Consider the following 17,342-nt stretch of genomic DNA (forward strand, 5'->3'; position numbering starts at 1 on the left):
AAATCTGAGTAACTGTGACTTACACACAAGCAGTGGTTGGCGATGGTTTGGTGGCTGGTCAAGGATGCGGCTCTCTTTTCTCCTTCTGGTCATGCTCCCACCTGTAGCTCCAGCCGACACAACTATATTCAGCTGCAAAAAGCAATGGCAGAATGACAATGCCCACCACAGAAGCTTTCCAGCAGAGATGTTTTCCTGAAGATCTCACTGAACGACTCTCACTAACATCTCCTCAATCAGAACCATGTCGCAGGTCACCTTTCTCTGCAAGGGAGGCAAGAGAAGGTCATCTTTTGGCTGGTCCTATTGCCATTCAAACCAAAATAAGGTTTTTGTTAGTAAAGACCGATGGGCAACTAACTCTTGGTTAGGTCATCAGCAGCCACTGATTTAGCATTTAAACCCACGGAGCTGGGGCCAGAAAGCCACCTGGAGCCCCATCCGCTCCCCAGACACACAAATGTACTTCTTCCAGGAGACCTATGATTCTCCGTTGTGATTTCTCTGCTTCCATGTCTCTGTCTGCCAGTTGGCCTTTTGATTTTGACTTCATCTCAGCTCTGGATGGTTACTCCAGCCCGAAGTTCCCTCATGACCTCGCAACTCAGATCTTGCAGAAAACTAGTCCAGTCTGTGTTTTCAACCCCAAATCTGGGAAGGAGTCTGATTATTAGTTGAGTTTAACTTTTGAGAGACGAATGAGTTCCAGGTTACAAGCAAGCTTATCATCCATGCACTGTCTTTAAGCTGGTGGTCACACAGCCACATCGGCCCCGGTCGGGGCAGATTTGGGGGGATGTCGCTAGTTAGTCTAGCAGGAAAAAGGAGTGTGGGTGGGACAGATGCTGGTCACCTACGGTGTGCAAACTCAAGCTAGCCATGCGCTGGTGAGTATCTCATGGGAAGTGAAACCTGAAAGGTGACTCCCATCTCCACTGAGTTTTCCAGATCTCCTCCTGTGCTGCCTATTACGGTTAGGTCCAGCTTCCGTTGTGATCACAGATGACAAAACCCGTAGCCTTGCCATTCAGTCTTACGGTATGACGGAATATAAAATGGGAGGGAGTCTGCTGCGGTCGCTCTCCACTTCCCATTGTGCTCAAAACATCAAACTGCGCCCCATTTTAATGAAGTTCGATGTGCTTTCACCCATGCCAAAAATCTGGATTTCATTATTTCAAATTCACCCAGTTACACGTGTCATAAAAGTGTTTACTTTCAGGTAGAGCCCAATGTATCTTCTGACAAGATTATCCTCCATCTTTGGGTCAAGACATTCTGTCCAGGCATCCTATTCTTCGGGTGCCTTATAGATTAAAAAAAAAAGAAAAAAAAATGGCTCAAGTAGGGCTACATTACCTCCCTCTTTCACTTCCTGACTTACTGGGAGAATAGTAAAGTCGGTTTTCAGATTTCATATGTTTTCCTAGCAGGGACATTGTAAGCTGAAGTTGTCCCTTCAAGAAACTGAACTATCGAATTAAAAAAAAATAACTTCTATTTTTTAAAAAACCCACAGCATTGAAAGGCAGGCAGTGTAACAAATAGTACGAAGAGTCCCAGTGAAGAGTCTGGAACACGTCCAGGGGCCAGGACCCTTTCCTGCTAGTTGCAAGGAAGTTTTTACTAGATAAAAGTGATACAGGGCATACTCTTTGTTTCCTTCAAAATTAAATAATAATAATAATAATACCCTACCAAGGTGAAAGATATCCTAAAATATTCAGGAATAAATTTAAAACATTGATTATATGATTCAACAGTGTTGCCGTGGATAGTCCTGATATTTGTTCTATGGTGTGTAAGTGAGAGTTGGTGTAACTAAAAATTTTACCTAAGGATGGTTGTGTTAATGGTGCACTTGGGATATTTGTTACAATACAACACAAATGTTTCTACAAAACCAAATTTAATATACAACAAACACTCACCATGTAAACACATCTTTAAAAAAATCTGATCATAATTCCAAGGATCACTTACAGGCATCCATAAAAGCATTTTATATCAAGAATCTCAATACAGAATGATTTCTATGTCAAAATACATTTACACTGTAAGTTGTTGATAAGGGGGGAAAGGACACAGAGAAATGGGAGTTTGCTGGCACTGAATTCAACAGCAGCAACTGGCTCTGATAATTTCCCTTCATTTTCTACTTGAAGCATTTCTGACCAAGCGTGTTCATCTGCCTTTTTATACCTTGCTTATGCTTTTATCCACTCGACTAGCCAGTTAAAAATCTCGAGACCTTATGATCATGCTTATTCCCACGGTCAGCGGCTCTCAAACCCGCCCAACGCCCTCCTGCGTGGTCTATTCCTGTCCAGGCTGACATCCAGGACTCCTCAAGCAAGCCTGTCTGGGACGATCAGTTTGGAGGACAGCACTTTAGGAAATGGTCCGGTAGTTATCAAATGCACAACTGGAAACGAGTCACATAAAAACCACAAGTGCAGATCGATCACACAATTTTATTAGAGTCTTTTGAACAAATGGATTCCTCTGTGAAAAACTCTTGCAAAGAGACATGGGGGTATACTATTTTCAACCCTGAGCAATAACACTGCATACCAAGGAGGGTCGGTCACGAAGCTGGTTCCATTGGAGCACAAGCACAAGCCACTGATATTCTCTATGTGATCAGGTTTTTACAAAAAAATACATAGTTTTCAATAAATAATGCTTAATTTTACAACTTTGATACAGCAATGTCATACACTGTTCTAACACACTAAACTCTGCATGCTAGATAGTCTACAAGAAGACGACACTTTGCCATGCATTTTCTTTCCCCCCTAGTGCTATCAGACACTCCCTCCTCCAGCGCGCCGCCTCGGGGAGCTTCACCCTCTCTCTGTTTCACAGCATCAGGGCGGGCGCTGGCATGCAAACTCTAAAGAAGGTTCCCCCCCACAAACCACTCAGACTTCTAAACAAAAGGGTTTTCAGCGTTTCTGCTCCCAAACCTGGAGTGGCTATGAAAGTAAGTTTCATGTGGCCTTGGAAAATACAGACTTGGCAACAGTGTCATGCTGAAAACTGCTCTCGCTCCCCAGGCGGCGGTCCCCGCGGCCACCGCGGAGCCCTGTGGGATGCCATGACCACGAGGAGCCCCAGACCCGAAGAGGAGGCCTCCGGTTTGAAACAGTCCATCCAGAAAAAGGTGTCACAAACAAATGCAAAAGACTCTTCAACCCACAACATATGTACAAGAGTAAAAAGTAGACAAAATGGGAAATTAATGGTCATGGTATAGAAGGTTTCTCCCTATGTGATTCAGGGGATGGGGCATCGTGTTCTTGAACGTAAGCTGGATGAAGAGAAAGGGCCCTTTGCCAATATCTATTCGATCAAAATTCTTTCTACGGTATCTGTCCTATGATTACTTCCAGTCGCGCTCTCCTTTTCTGAAGCAGGAATGTCATCTGTCTCATCAAATAACATCAACATCAAAGTCCCTTCGAGGACCCTAGAGTAAATATTTTCTACGCGTTTTCAAACTTTTTGTCATATTGCTTTATTTGTCAAGTTCACAGCAGAGAAAACCCACATCTACGTGACTACATAAAAGAAGTTTGATCAAATCGCGACAAGGAAGCCTCCCCGAACGCACATCCAGGGTGTTTCAGTTCCTCAACTGCTCGTACGGAACCACGTGTCAGCTCCGCCATATTGCTTTCACTGGTTGGCTTTCTCGACGGAGAGGTTCTCTGCAACCACAGGCAACCACAAGTTCCCAAGTCATTTAGAACAGTCCTATCTGTGTACTGGCAGAGGTATTGAATCTTTTAAGAGTATCTCTACCCAATAAAATTATTACTTTTATACATGGAACATTATGAACTTATGTTTCCCTTTGTAAGCCATTTTATACTTTCTGCACTTTGTGCTTTCATTGAGTATAAAAATAGGTCTCCTTTAAAATTCTGTTTAAGTTCACTAAAAAACTACTTGTTTGTGAAATTCTCTTATAAACTCACTGCATCCACATGGAATAGATAAAACTAATTAGGCAGCTAATGGATATAGGTAGTGTTAAAAAAAAAAAAAAGCAAAACCTCAATGGGGAAAAAAAAAATAAAGGTATGTTAGGAGTCAAGGAAAAAGAAAAGCCAGCAGCAAAGTAAAATGGAAAAAGAGTTGAATTTAATAAATTTTGTTTAATCTTTATTGTGATTGAAAACGTGGGCTCCACACGAGGGGCAAAAACCAAAAGCCAAAACCAACCAACCAACCAATCAATAAACAAATAAACAAAACCCGAATCCAGTGGAAAAACAACTGAGTTGTTATCAAAGAGCAGAATTTTCCAGATCATCAAATAAAAGGGGATATGGCAGAATAAATGAAATAAATGAACAGTGAGAAAGAAGCAATAATTAAAAGAAGCCCAATCTCTGAGAAGCGTGTGCAAGCATCATTGCACGGAGACAGTTACTTTGGGAACTCATGAACGCCTGTGTTGGGTTACATAAGGCTCAGACTTGGTACCCCCACAGGCCTAGGCTATACAAAGGGTATTTGAAACTGACATTCCTAATGGAAATTTTATAAAATTTGGCCCTTAGAATAACTGAGAAATATCCTGAAAAAATCTTCCCTGAAACTGTAATAAAGAAGGTTTCTTATCTACTGATAAAATTGACAACTCAGTAAACTATTTTTTGCTGGTCATCCTACATTTAAAAAAAAAAAAGCACAAATATATTTGCCTCAGAAATCTGCTAAAAGCAGGGGATCACGCGGTAAAAGAGTATAAAGATTCTATAAATGGGAGAGACCAAGAAAACCTCTCTCCAAAATGTCCACAAGGATACATACGCCCATTGGAAGAAAAAAGTAAGAATATACATAGTTATTAATCATTCAGAGAATAAAAAAGTTAAGATTGATATAATATATTTATATTGAATGACTACTTTAAAATAGAGCAACTTATTTGCTTTATTTTTCAGATTCCTTAGGCAAAAGTCACTTAAGTTCTGAAGTGTAAAAGAAATACTGGACCAATATCAAGTGGGGATGGTTTCAACTCCCAGAGAAGAGAAGGGCAAGTTTTGCCTTTTGGGTCTTTCCCTTTTTCAAAAAATAAAAATAAAATAACATAAAAACAACTAAATCCTCCAGACTGCTAGCTGCATGCATATTTAAATCACTTCCCCTTGATTAACATTACAAAGAAACATCTCTGCCCAAAAGGGTTGTAGTGATCTTTTTCTAGGGAAAGGATAATCATTCTACAAATAATTTGCCCTGTGACTGTAGTCATTCATAACGTACATAATATTTGCAAAGCACAGCTTAAATACACTGCCTTTTATTAGCGTTATTATTATATTTTTAATAAAAGGGATGCATATCAGAGTGTAAGAGCTGGAAGATAATTTCCGCAGTTTAAAGAATTAATAAGAGAATGCTGGTTTAAGGTCTTCAAGTTGGAAATCTTACCAAAATGCCATCATCAAAGTCTGTGAACTAGTTATAAACAGCAGGATACCCACTGGCTAGGCTGTGGCGCTCTCCGCGCCCACCCCCCACCCCCGTGTTACCATTTTTTTAAAGATATTCTGTCAATGCTCAGTTAAAAATAAGACTTACTTAAGAGACCCCCCCCAAATGCAATTAAACTTTTATTGAAGACTATCCAGTGGCAAGAATACCTGTGTATTATATTATGTTTTAGACATTCAATAAAGAATTCATTAAGAATGATTTTCACAATGCATTCATCAAAACAGCCTTAAATATGGTTAAAAGCGCATCCAAGCGCCTGTCCTGAGTTCTAACAGGTTTTCAATTTAGATTGCTGACCATCTATTTTTCTTTTATTTTACTCTCAAGAACTTAGCTACAGAGCTTTTAAAAAAAATATTATTGTTAAATCAAGACTATTTGTTTCCATTCCAAGGCCAATTATATTACTAATTTAAAGTTTCTACCCCACCACAAAAAAAAAAAGTCCAAGATTTATCTATGATTAAAACATAAAGCACATGCAAAGTTTTCAGATTTTCGAAATACATAGACTTAGTCTTATAAATGGGTTTGTGTTTTCAACAAGTTTCAGAACCGCAGCAGAGGGCCGCCACGTAAAACCACCAGCACAGAGAATCGTCAATTGTAAACCGCTGGTTCAATTACTCGTGGCTGAAATAAGTGTCCGACCAATGACTACATTAGTCTATCATTTTGAGAGGGGGAAAAACAAACAAAAAAAAGGTAAACAACTCCAGAAATCCAGTTCTATACTGAGACCCTTGTTCACAACATCAGCCCTTTCTTTTCCCGAGTGGACTACCGAAATCGGACGGTCGGCTCATCGAAGGGAAAAGCCACAGAATCCGCCCCATCATCTGCAGCCCAAGCGGGTCGGCCTCGCAGGCCCGGGCCGGGGGCTGGCGGCGCCCCGGGGCCTGCGGGAGGCTGGCGGAGGCCGCAGCTCGCCGCGCGGGGGAGACGGCGCCGAGGGGAAGCAGGACGCGCGCCAGGAAGGGTGCGGGGCCGCCCCGGCCTAGCCGGCCCCGGGGCCGCGCGGACGCACGCGTTCGGTGTCGCCGAACCTCAGTAAAAATGGAGGCCGAACGTCGGTCAGTCGCGGCAGCAGGGTCCGGAGAGGGCGGTGGGGGTCCGGCACCGCGTCCCCAGGAGCCGCCGAGACCCTCCCCCACGGCGGGCGCCGCGGCTCGGAGGTGGAGGTGGGGCGGGGGAGCGGGCGCGCCGGGCCCCGCACGGCCTCCCCGCCTCCCTCGGCGCGGCGCCCTGGGCAAGGGCGGCGGGCGGCACGGAAGGGGGGCCGGGGACGGGGCCGGGGCCGGGGCCGGGGCCGGGGCCTGCCGCGAGGGCTCGGGCTCGGGCCCGGCTGGGAAAGGAGAGCCGAGAAAGAAGGGGAGGGGGAGGGGGAGGGCCGGGCCAACGGCCCCGGAGCGCGCGCGGGACGGGATCCCGAGGAGGCCGCTGGGGAAGGAGCCGCACCGAGAGGACGAACCACCTTCCCGGAGGCGAGTTCCGGGGCGGCCCGGGAGCCGGCGCGGCGGCGCCTCCCCCGCCCACCCCCGTTCGCTTTCTCCGTCCCCACCCGGCGGGCCTCGGGGTGCCACTGGGGGCGTCCGCGCGCGCCTCCGGGGCCCGCCCGCCGCAGCCTGCGCCCTCGGTGCCCCCGCGGCCCCGCCGACGCCCTGCTGCAGCTCGGATCGCAGCGACGGTGCCATGTCCCCGCCGTCGCCCCGCGCTCGGTAAGAGACAGCCACCGACGACCTCGCGCCCCACAGCATCTACCTCTGCGCCCACGCGGAGATGCAGCGTTAGAGGGGGAAGGAAAAAAAAAATCAGAACTGGGAACGGCTGTCCCCACCCTCTCAGGGCGCGCGGCGGGGATGATCCGAGCGCCTGGAGCGCCGGCTGCCCGAGGGCGGCTGACGCGGCGACGCGCCGCCGGGACGCAGCCCGGAGCGGAGAACGCACACCCCCGGCGAGCGCGGGGCACTGACCGCGCGCCGGCACCGGGTCCTCGCCGCGCCCCCCGCCCCGGCCGGTCCCCGAGGCTCTCGGCGCAGCCCGCCCGCCAGGATGGGTGGGGACAGTGGGAGTGGAGGAGGAGGTGAGAAAGGAAATGGAGGTGGGGGCGGGTTGAAGGAAAGGGAAGGCAGAGAGAGAATCCTCCTCCCTGGTTCTCAGTAACCAGCCGCGGAAGGCCGAGGAAGAAGAAATCGGCCTGGCCCTGAACACCTTCCGCCTGACCGCCACCTCCCACCCGCGCACACAACGGCCTCGTCCCTGCGCTCCGACAACCGGACCTCCAGTTTGACTGCCATAGAGACTAGTGGCGATGCGAGTTTCTATCAGTGCCAGCTGATTTATTAAAATTGTCAAGATACAGACTTCCAGCACCAAAAAAAGACAAAACAAAAACAACCCAAGAAAACAAAACAAAAAGAACAAAAACAAACAAAAAAAACCAAAAAAAAAAAAAAAAAACAGGCGATGATGTCGACAGTGCATTGAGTCTGCTTTGCCACCATTTGCTACAAAATATGCAGATGGTCTGTACTTTATTTAGATTATATTGCACAAAATGAGAAACTTTTTAAACTATGTGCCTTTTTTTTCTTTTTTTCTTTTTTTGCTAAAAATCGAGAATCCAGTTTCAAACCTTCCATCTGGGGCCCCATCCACATATCACAGCGTATGAGATACATAAAGTCCTAGTATAGTACAGTACATATACAATCTTTAAACTAAGATAACAGCTCTGAGGTCTATATCACCATTTTCAATAAATCTTTACCTACAAATATTGAACAAATCTCTACTATAGCTGTACAAAAAAAAGTTTGTTTTTTTTTTTTAAACCACAAGGCCTTTAGATGCAAGGATTATTTAAAAATTTTAATCCTTTTAAACCAGGACATCACGTACCAACATACTTGCATGCTAAAAAAAAACAGAGGAAAAAAAAAGAAATCAAAAGGGAAGAAGTGCCTGAAAGTCTTACTGAAAAAACACAGCAAGAATGTTCCCTTTTCACTGTACAAAAATACGCCTGAAAATATATTAATTTTTAAAAAAGACTGAGGTCTGTTATGTATCAAAAATGTTTCAATACCTTTTGTACTGAGGTCTAGGCTGTCTGGTATTCAATCAAGGAGGTATAAGGGAACAAGTTACAAAAAAAAAGTTGGCAAGTAGAAATCACATTTGTAAAACCATAAACAATTTGATCTGAAAAGTAAACTCTGATCTTAAGTCAGTTCACAGTTTTTTTTGTTTTTTTTTTGTTTTTTTGTTTTTTTGTGAGCGTTTGTACAGTCTGCATTTTTTCAAGCTCCCTGCAGTTTTGTTAAGTATCGGATGCATAGAAGACATCAGTTTTCTCCCTCCAAAAAAATAAAATAAAATAAAAAAGTTGCAATGGTCCCTTTTTTGTTTTTGTGTTTGTTTTTTTTAAAAAAATCACCAGTTCTTTAAGATCTCTTAAGAAAAAAAAAAAAAAAAATCTCCAACCAACTCCCTAGCGTAACGGTTGTGCTGCCAAAAGGTCCTCTGCAGACGTCTTCCAGACTTCAAAGACCGACAAGCTTCAAACAGCGCCTTCCGGAGCGGGTCCTCCCTCCCCTCCCCCGCCCTGTCCCCTCCGCCTTTGTTGCAATCACGAATTTCAGGAAAAAGAAGTAGTAATTACAAAAACACATCTGGGGGGAAAAATCACAACTCCAGACTAGGTATGCAACTACCTTGAGACACGATAAAGGAAGGGAGGGGAGCAAAAAAAGGACAGGAAAAAATGTGTTAAAACTACTCATTTCACTTTAACTCCACCAAAATTTTCATCATCTTTTCCAATTTCTTTGTGTCACGACATCATATCAAGCCCAGCGTCGTCTTCTCCCTCCACCCCACCACCACCATCGACACCATCGACACCATCATCATCATCATCATGACCACCACGACTTCCTCCCGAGGAACCCTGCTCTGCACCCCGCGGAGAGAAAGAGCGAGAAGCGGGGCGCGCCTCTCAATACGTGAACACCAGGTCGGAGAAGTTCGCCTCCAGCCAGTCCCCCGCGATCATCTCGCTCAGCTCGGGCGTGCAGTAGTCGGGGAACTCGAAGTGGGAGCCCAGGCTGCCCTCGCTGAACGAATCCAAATCCTTATCCACCAGAGACAGGGACAGGTTCCCGGCCGCCGCGCCGCCCCCCAGCTGCTGCTCGCCGGCGCTGTGCGCGCTCTGGGAGAAATTCAAGCTCAGGTCGAACATCAGGTCGTCGGCGTCCTCGCCGCCGCCGCCGCCGCCGCTGCCGCTGCTGCTGGACGACGACGACGACGAGGTGGAGACGGAGCGCGAGGACGCGGGCGACAGCGCGGGCTGCGCGAGCGGCGGCGGGTGCTGCTTGGTGATGTTCTTGAAGCTGTAGTAGAGGCGGCTGCCGCCCCGGCGCCCGAGGTCGCGCCGGCCCGCACCTCGTCGTACAGGGCTCGCGCCCTCGGGGGACTCGGCCGAACTGCTCAGCGTGGGGCTGGCGGGCACTTTGGCGACGTTGTAGCGTCTCAGCAGCTGCGGCGGCTGCTGGCCCGGGGGCTGCAGGAGCTGCTGGTGCGGCGGCTCGTCGTCGTCGTCGTCCGCCTCCTGCTTGATCCGCAGCTGCAGCTCGTCGTCGTCCTCGTCGTCCTCGTCGTCCTCGTCCAGGAACACGCACTTGACCGTCTTGCCCGCGCCGCCGCCGCCGCCGCCGCCGCCGCCCGCGCCGCTCACGCGCAGGCTGCCGAGCACGTAGTCGTCGCCCGCGCCGCCCAGGTCCCCGGGCTGGGGCCGCCTTGCCCGCGCCGGCCTTGGCGCCGCCGGCCGCGGGGGCCGCGGGGGCCTTGAGCTTGCCGCATTTCTTGCTGGAGCCCTGGAGGTCTTGGCGCCGCCCGCGCCGCCGCCCGCGCCCCCGCCGCCGCCGCCGCCGCCGCCGCCGCCCGCCGCGCTCTTCTCGGGGCTCTGGCTGGCGCTGGGCTTGGCCGAGGGGTCCATTTTGGGCTTTTTCCGGGGCCGGTACTTGTAGTCGGGGTAGTCGGCCATGTGCTTGAGCCGCAGCCGCTCCGCCTCCCGGATGAACGGGATCTTCTCGCTGTCCTTCAGCATTTTCCACCGCTTGCCCAGCCTCTTGGAGATCTCGGCGTTATGCATGTCCGGAGACTGCTCCATGATCTTCCTGCGCTCGATCTTGGACCACACCATGAAGGCGTTCATCGGCCGCTTGATGTGGCCCGACGCCGTCTTGCACCAGTCCGGGTCGCTCTCGTCCAGGGCCACCGGGCTGCAAGCCATGAATTCGCCCTCCTCCGTGTCCAGCGCCTCCCGGGGCAGGTTGCTCTCCGCTTCCAAGCTCCTCCGCCTGCTGCACCATGATCCGCCGCGGGGCTGGGCGCTCCAACCCGGGCCGCTCGCTCTCGTGCGGAGGTCCCCCTCCCCCTCTCGCCCCTCCACCTTCCCGGGCAAGTTGCAAAGTCCTCGGTACCCCGCGTCCGCGGCTCCCCCCCTCCCCCCCCGCCCCCCCTTCCAGGCTGCACACAGCGGCTGCGGCGGTTGCGGCGGCGGCGGCCGCCCGCGCGCGGGAAGCGGCGGCTGCGACGGGAGAGGCGGCGGCGGTCGCGGCAGCCCGGGACCCCTCGCTCTCTGTCTCTCTCTCTCTCTGTCTCGGGCTCGTGGCTCCCGCCGCAAGCGCCGAACCCCGAGCACTCCCAGGCGCGCGCGCTCCTTCTGCAAAAAGTTGAGGGCTCTCTCCCAACTAGTTATCAGGGTGTCATATGGGTGACATCACTCCCCGGGCCGGCCAATGGCTGGCGGCCGGCTCCGCCCAGCTCCCTTTATTAACTCCTCGGCCACGCCCCCTCCCCCGCCCTCGGGGCTGCTTTGCAAAGATGGGGGGTGGGGGAGAGGGGGAGGCACGTCTTGAAAATATGTTATTTTTTAAAAATCCGCATGTGTGCACAGATGCGCCGCTCCCCGGGAGGCTCCGGGGCCGAGCCCCGCACCGCGGCGGACCGGGCGAGTCCGGGCCGGGTCCGGCGCCCCTTTGTGCCGGGTCCCCTGGAGGCCGGTCCGAGGCAGCCGAGCCGGCGCGCCCGCCCTCGCGGAGCACACACTCGGGCGCGCGCGCCGCCGGAGCGGGGAGCGGGAGGTGCCGCCCGGCGCGGCCCCGGGGGGTGCAGCTGCTTCCCGGGGCCGCGCGCGCCCGAGCCCGCCGGGGAGCCCCGCGCGCCCGGGCCGACGGAAGGTGGCGCTTTGACACAGCTCCTCCGGGCACGTGGGCTCCCGCCGCGCCTTCCCTCTCTCCCTTCCTCCCAGGCGGAGAGAGCCGCAGGAAGCCCGAGAGGCTTCGTTCTCGCTCCCCGGCCTGCATTTTCTGTTTTGTCCCTTTTCTCCGTCTGTTTTCCCTCTTCCGTGGCGAGCGGAGACGCCGCGGGCCGGTCGGGCTGCGCCTGGCCGCGTGCGTCCCGCCCCAGGCCGGGGCCGGAGTAACGGTCTGTGGGGTTCGGCTGGGGCCGGGTCCTCGCGTCCAGTCTGGCCACTCCGGAGCCTGGTTCTAAACCCGGCCCGGGGCCCGCGAGCTGCCCCACGGCCCCGCCCCTGCGTCTCCGGCCCGCCTCCCCCGCCCCCTCCCGCGACCCGGCCGCCTGTCCCCTTCCCCCTCCCCATTCCTCCCCATTCCCCCTTTTCCTCTTTGTCCCCTCCCCCTCCCGGTCACCGGCGCCCTCCGGAGCGGCGTCATCCTGCAGATCTAGCGAGGAGCAGGCGCGCCTTCCGGGGCGCTCGCTCCTTCGGTTAGCGACCTGGGCCGGGGAGGAAACAAGGTGCACCCCAACTTTGCAGTCGGGGGACGGCCCGTGCCTGTGCAAAGGTGGGACGGGCCGCTCCTGGAACAGCCGCGCAGAGGTCGGGCTGCCTTACTCAAGCAGCCCCACGCCCGGGCGAGCCTGCTGTGCTACTTGGAAACCCGCTTTCTTTGTGTTTCTTTATTTAGTCGCTGTTACCCATCTGTGGATATTATGGGGGGAAAATGAAAAGAAAACCGCCGCTTCCTATTCATTGTCTGTCGTCATCACTGGCTTCACACCCGCCAGCGCTGGGGAGCTGGCAAGTTTGAGTAATTCCCAAGATACTGCCCAGAGTGTTTCACGAGAGAAGTCAGCCGCTGCGGACTAGTCAGATTACCCAGACCCGCTTCCTTTTAGGTCCCTTCCTGCAGGTAATGCCGCCTTATCGAAGCATTTCAGCTTCCTGATGTCTTCAGTACATAACATGGTACCGCGTTTCCCTGTTTCCCCGGACCACCGGACGTATGATACACACACCACCGCCGCCGCTCCCTCCCCCACCTTTTGCAGCCTGAAGAAAAATGCTGCATTCAGTCCTTGTGCCAGGCAGGCCGGTCGTGCCGGCGATTTATTTGTTAGAGCCATCGGAACCAGAGGAATTTATAGCCACGCACACCGGGTGACCTGAAGTCTGGAGAGGCATAAAACCCAAGGCAGTGTGTGAAAATTCATATTCACTCCCACAAGGCAAGCTCTGCTCTGCCTTCCTGGTTCATGTCACACATTCCCCAGCCTTTCCAGCTACTGGGCACACCACAGGAGGGTGGGTGGTTGGAATGGGGGATCTACACTCTTCCCCAGCACAGGACAAATCCATACTCTAGCCAGAAGCCTGAAATAATTTAGCTCATGCATTATTTTCATGCAAACTATTATTTCCTGCATTTACTATTGGACTACAGAATGTCTTTGAAATCTTCAGCCCGTTCAACATTTATTTGCCCTTTTCACTCCATAGCAAAAATCATGTTTAACTTTAGCATGAGAATCGGAGGGGGGTATAACCAAGCTGGAAAATAATGGGTTTATTCTCAGAGTGCCATGATCATCTGAAAGGAAATGGAAGCTAATATTTACCCTTTCAGATAAGAAACACAATTTCTGTTCTGAGAAAGATGGGTCATCTTTGGAGAAGAGAAAGCCAGAGTAACGGGGTTGTTTATTAGTGTGAGCGGGCGGGTGGGCTGAGGAGAGGTCAGTGCTGTGACTCGGGGGTCTTTCGATCAACACAGTGCAGAGGTTGGAACGGGTAAAGCAGGCCTGGGGACTTGCACAACAAGAAGGTCCTGGAGAGGATTCCTCCCTCTCTACTGCATAGACAAGGTCAGAATTTTCAGAAAGGATTGCCTAGATTGCTATTTTGTAACATGATCTACCCCAAGATTCAATGTCCCTGAATTTAGTGAGGATTTGGAGACGGGAAAGGAAGAGACAGCTAAATAACTCATCTGTATTTTCTGTCTTCTCTGCTTCCTTCCTTTCTTCCTTCCTTCTTTCTTCGAGTTCTAAGGAAAAGTTTTAAAAGAAAGACATAGGAATGTGTTTGAGACCCTCATGCTTCTTACAGGAACAGTATAAAAATTAGATGTTTGCAACATCAGCAGTAACCAACTATCTAAAGGAATTTTAAGCTAACAAATGGAAAATGTGGCCCTCTGTAAAGATCCATACATCTCCTGAAAGTCTAATTTAGTAAAATGGAAACTTAGCAGCTATTTTTAAAACAACTGAATGTATATCAGGATTGGGTTAAGGGGTCATCTTTTTTATAGCCAATACATATTTCATTTATGTGTGAATATTTATATATTTATAAGCAAGATATGCAATTTTCCTGCTAACTGTAAAGATTGTTGGAGATATAATTCATGCTCAGAGGCTTAAGATTTAGATTTCATTAGAGCTACACATGACTAATTTTATGGTTATTATTGTCTTTTACAAATGCGTCTTTGCAAAGAAGACCCTTCATTTATAAGAACTATTATGTAAGGGGATAGGCTATTCTACAAAATTTCTCAAAATTGTGAGAACGCCATCAGAATACATACGGAATGTTCTTTTCTTCTCTGAACAAGACACGATTCTCTAGGCAAATAATACACTGAAAAGATCACCGGGTAAATATTTGATCATTAAGTTGAACATATCAGTTTCCGAAGTGCTCGGACTATACGCGTTGCTCCCTCCCTGAAATGATACTGCGCAGGACCGTTCTTCATGTCTCCTCCCTTGGTCTGCTCTCCTGAAATGAGCCCTGTCCCTCCCAGTGCAGTCCACTGTCTGTATCTCCGCCTCAGACCTGGATCCCGAGCTTGATCTGTAGATGTTCTGTCCACCTGGGGTCCCCCCTGTAGGTGTCCTCACACGTGGTAACGCATGTAAACTGAACTCACCTGACTCTCTGGACCTCCTTTTGCCCTATTGTTCCCACAGGGCTTTAAGGGCTTGGCATTTTATTCTATCTACCTAGAACTTTCTTTTCACTTGGTCTTTGCATGGTGATCTCCTGCATTGCATTTAGACCCAGGTGAAATGCTGGGAGGGCTTCTAAGCATCTGCTGCCCCTCCCCTCCATACATAGGCTACCAGTGACTGTCGCTTCCTGTTTGGTGCATCAGGACACATTTCAAATTGGCTGAAATAGTCATGTTGATAGTCTCATTCATTTAATCTCCGAATCACCCAGCCCAAGAGTATGCTTCATTAAAGCATGGCAGAAGCGCACAGGGCAGAGAAACTTTTAAAACATAAAACTGAAACTTTTAAAACGTAGTTTTACATCATGATGAGCACACAAGTTATACACATACAAAGCAGAAATCAAAGTGTCACAAATGGATATCTCTCTTTATTAAGTATAATTCAGGCTACATTCTATTCCATTTCTTTAAACAATATTGCTTTAAAACCACCGAATTTGGGGCGCCTGGGTGGCTCAGTGGGTTAAGCCTCTGCCATCGGCTCAGGTCATGATCCCGGGGTCCTGGGATGGAGCCCCGCATCGGGCTCTCTGCTCTGCAGGGAGCCTGCTTCCTCCTCTCTCTCTGCCTGCCTCTCTGCCTACTTGTGATCTCTTTCTCTGTCAAATAAATAAAACCTAAAAAAAAAAACCAGCACTGAATTTACCTGTTAATGAGACATTATTGAAGTTTGAATAGCAGTGGCTTAGGTGTTCTAAGACTGGAATATTCCACCTTGGATTGAAAATTCCGGTCCCAGTGACTGTCCATCCATTTGTCTCTTCCTTCCTCCCCTCCCCTCCCCTCCCCTCTCCCCTTGATCTTTAGTGGATGTCATCACAGAGCCCTTGACTTTAAATAATAACAAAAGAATTGCACAAACCTACTGTCTCCAAAATGTATGTTTTATCTTTTTTATTATTCATATGAGCTATGTATTTTTTTTAAAAGAGAATTTATTGTTTAGAGTAGTTTTAGGTCCACTGCAAATCTGAGTGAAGTGTGCAGAGAACTCCACTCTATCGCCTGTCCCCACATATTCACAGCCTGTCCCACCGTGGACACACCCTGCCAGAGGGGTAAATTAGCTAAAATCTCTGAACCTGCACTGACACATCATAACCACCACAGCCTGTAGTTTACATCAGACTCGCTCGTGGTGTTGTGTACTCTGTAGGTTCTGAGCAATAGATAATGATACATATCTACCATTATCATATCATACAGATTAGTTGAACTGCTCCAAATAGCATTTGTGCCTAAAAATCATTCCCTATTCCTCCCTCCAGCCTCTGGCAACCACCGGTCTTTTTACTGTTTCCATAGATGCTTTTTTTTTTTTTTCTTTTCCAGAAGGTCTACTAGTTCCAGTGATGAGTGTGTAGCTTTTACAGACTGGCTTCTTTCACTTAGCAATATGTATTTAAGGTTCTTCCAGGTCTTTTCACGGCTTGACAGCTCATCCGTGTGTGTCTGTATGTGTCTGTGCTCAGTAATATTCCGTGGTCCGGATGGACCGTAGTGCACTTATCCACTCAACTACTAAAGGGCATCTTGGTCACTTCCAAGTTTTGGCAGTTATGAGTAAAGCTGCCATAAATATCCACATGAAGTTTTCGTGTGGTCCTCAGTTTTCAGTTCCAGGGTAAATACTGAGGAACACAATTGCAAGATCCTACAGTAAGGGTATGTTTAATTTTGTAAGCAACCACACACTCTCTTCCCCAGTGGCAGCACCCCCCTCCGCTCCAGCAGCGACACCCCCATCAGCTCCACACCCTTGCCGGCACCTGTGCCTCCATCCTCAAGTGCTCAGAACGCACCTGCGCATTGCAAGATGCCCAAGAATGTTATTACCGTTGTCATCTTAGCCTTTCTTTGCCCCATGTCTGTAGCAGTTCCTGGCATGCAGTAGCTGTTCTGTAAATGTCCAGTGAGTGAATTTCCCTGTTGGCTCACACACCCCAGAATTCATCGCTGTTGCTGGTTTCTACCGTCTCTGCAGGCAATGAGGCTCTTCTCAAGACTCTCTCGGAATTTTAGCCACAGCCACTGAGCTGGTCTCCCAGTTCCCACACCACAAGCAGACTCTTCACTGCAACAAACAGCCCAGCCCTTAGGACTCCCCAAGTTCATGTTCAATGGAGCCCTTCACTCTTCAACACAATCCACTCCCCTTTGCAACGTAGGCAAAGCAAGCTTCTTTTCTTTCTCCCTCTCTAGCTTTATCTCTTTCACAATTAACAAAACCACAAAGGAGCAACAGGGCAGCGCAGCATAGAGCAGTGGCTTTCAAACTTATTTTGACCGTGACCTGCCATCTGAAATACATTTTTACATCATGACCCTGGGCACACACACTACGCACAAATGAAACCAAGCTAGTTACAGGAGGGCTATTTGTGGTTCCAGATAAAGCTGCTTCACATGTTCACACTGGTACTATTAGTTAGGCATTTGTTAGAACTCGATTGTTTCTGCAATTTAAACAAACTTATTTTCATTAAACTTACATTA

General features: G+C 49.4%; 1 protein-coding gene across 1 annotated transcript; it reads right to left on the reverse strand.

Annotated features, from left to right (window-relative positions):
• Positions 1 to 8,117: 8,117 nt before the first annotated feature.
• SOX11 (SRY-box transcription factor 11) lies at positions 8,118 to 11,270 on the reverse strand. The gene is given in 5 exon segments (XM_032353412.1): positions 8,118 to 9,936; positions 9,939 to 9,975; positions 9,977 to 10,309; positions 10,311 to 10,396; positions 10,399 to 11,270. Coding segments are annotated over 5 exon segments (1,290 nt in total). The 5' UTR covers positions 10,814 to 11,270; the 3' UTR covers positions 8,118 to 9,517.
• Between the last annotated feature and the right edge of the window lie 6,072 nt (positions 11,271 to 17,342).

This window comes from Mustela erminea, chromosome 7 (assembly GCF_009829155.1).
Source record: "Mustela erminea isolate mMusErm1 chromosome 7, mMusErm1.Pri, whole genome shotgun sequence".
Classification (NCBI taxonomy): domain Eukaryota; kingdom Metazoa; phylum Chordata; class Mammalia; order Carnivora; family Mustelidae; genus Mustela; species Mustela erminea.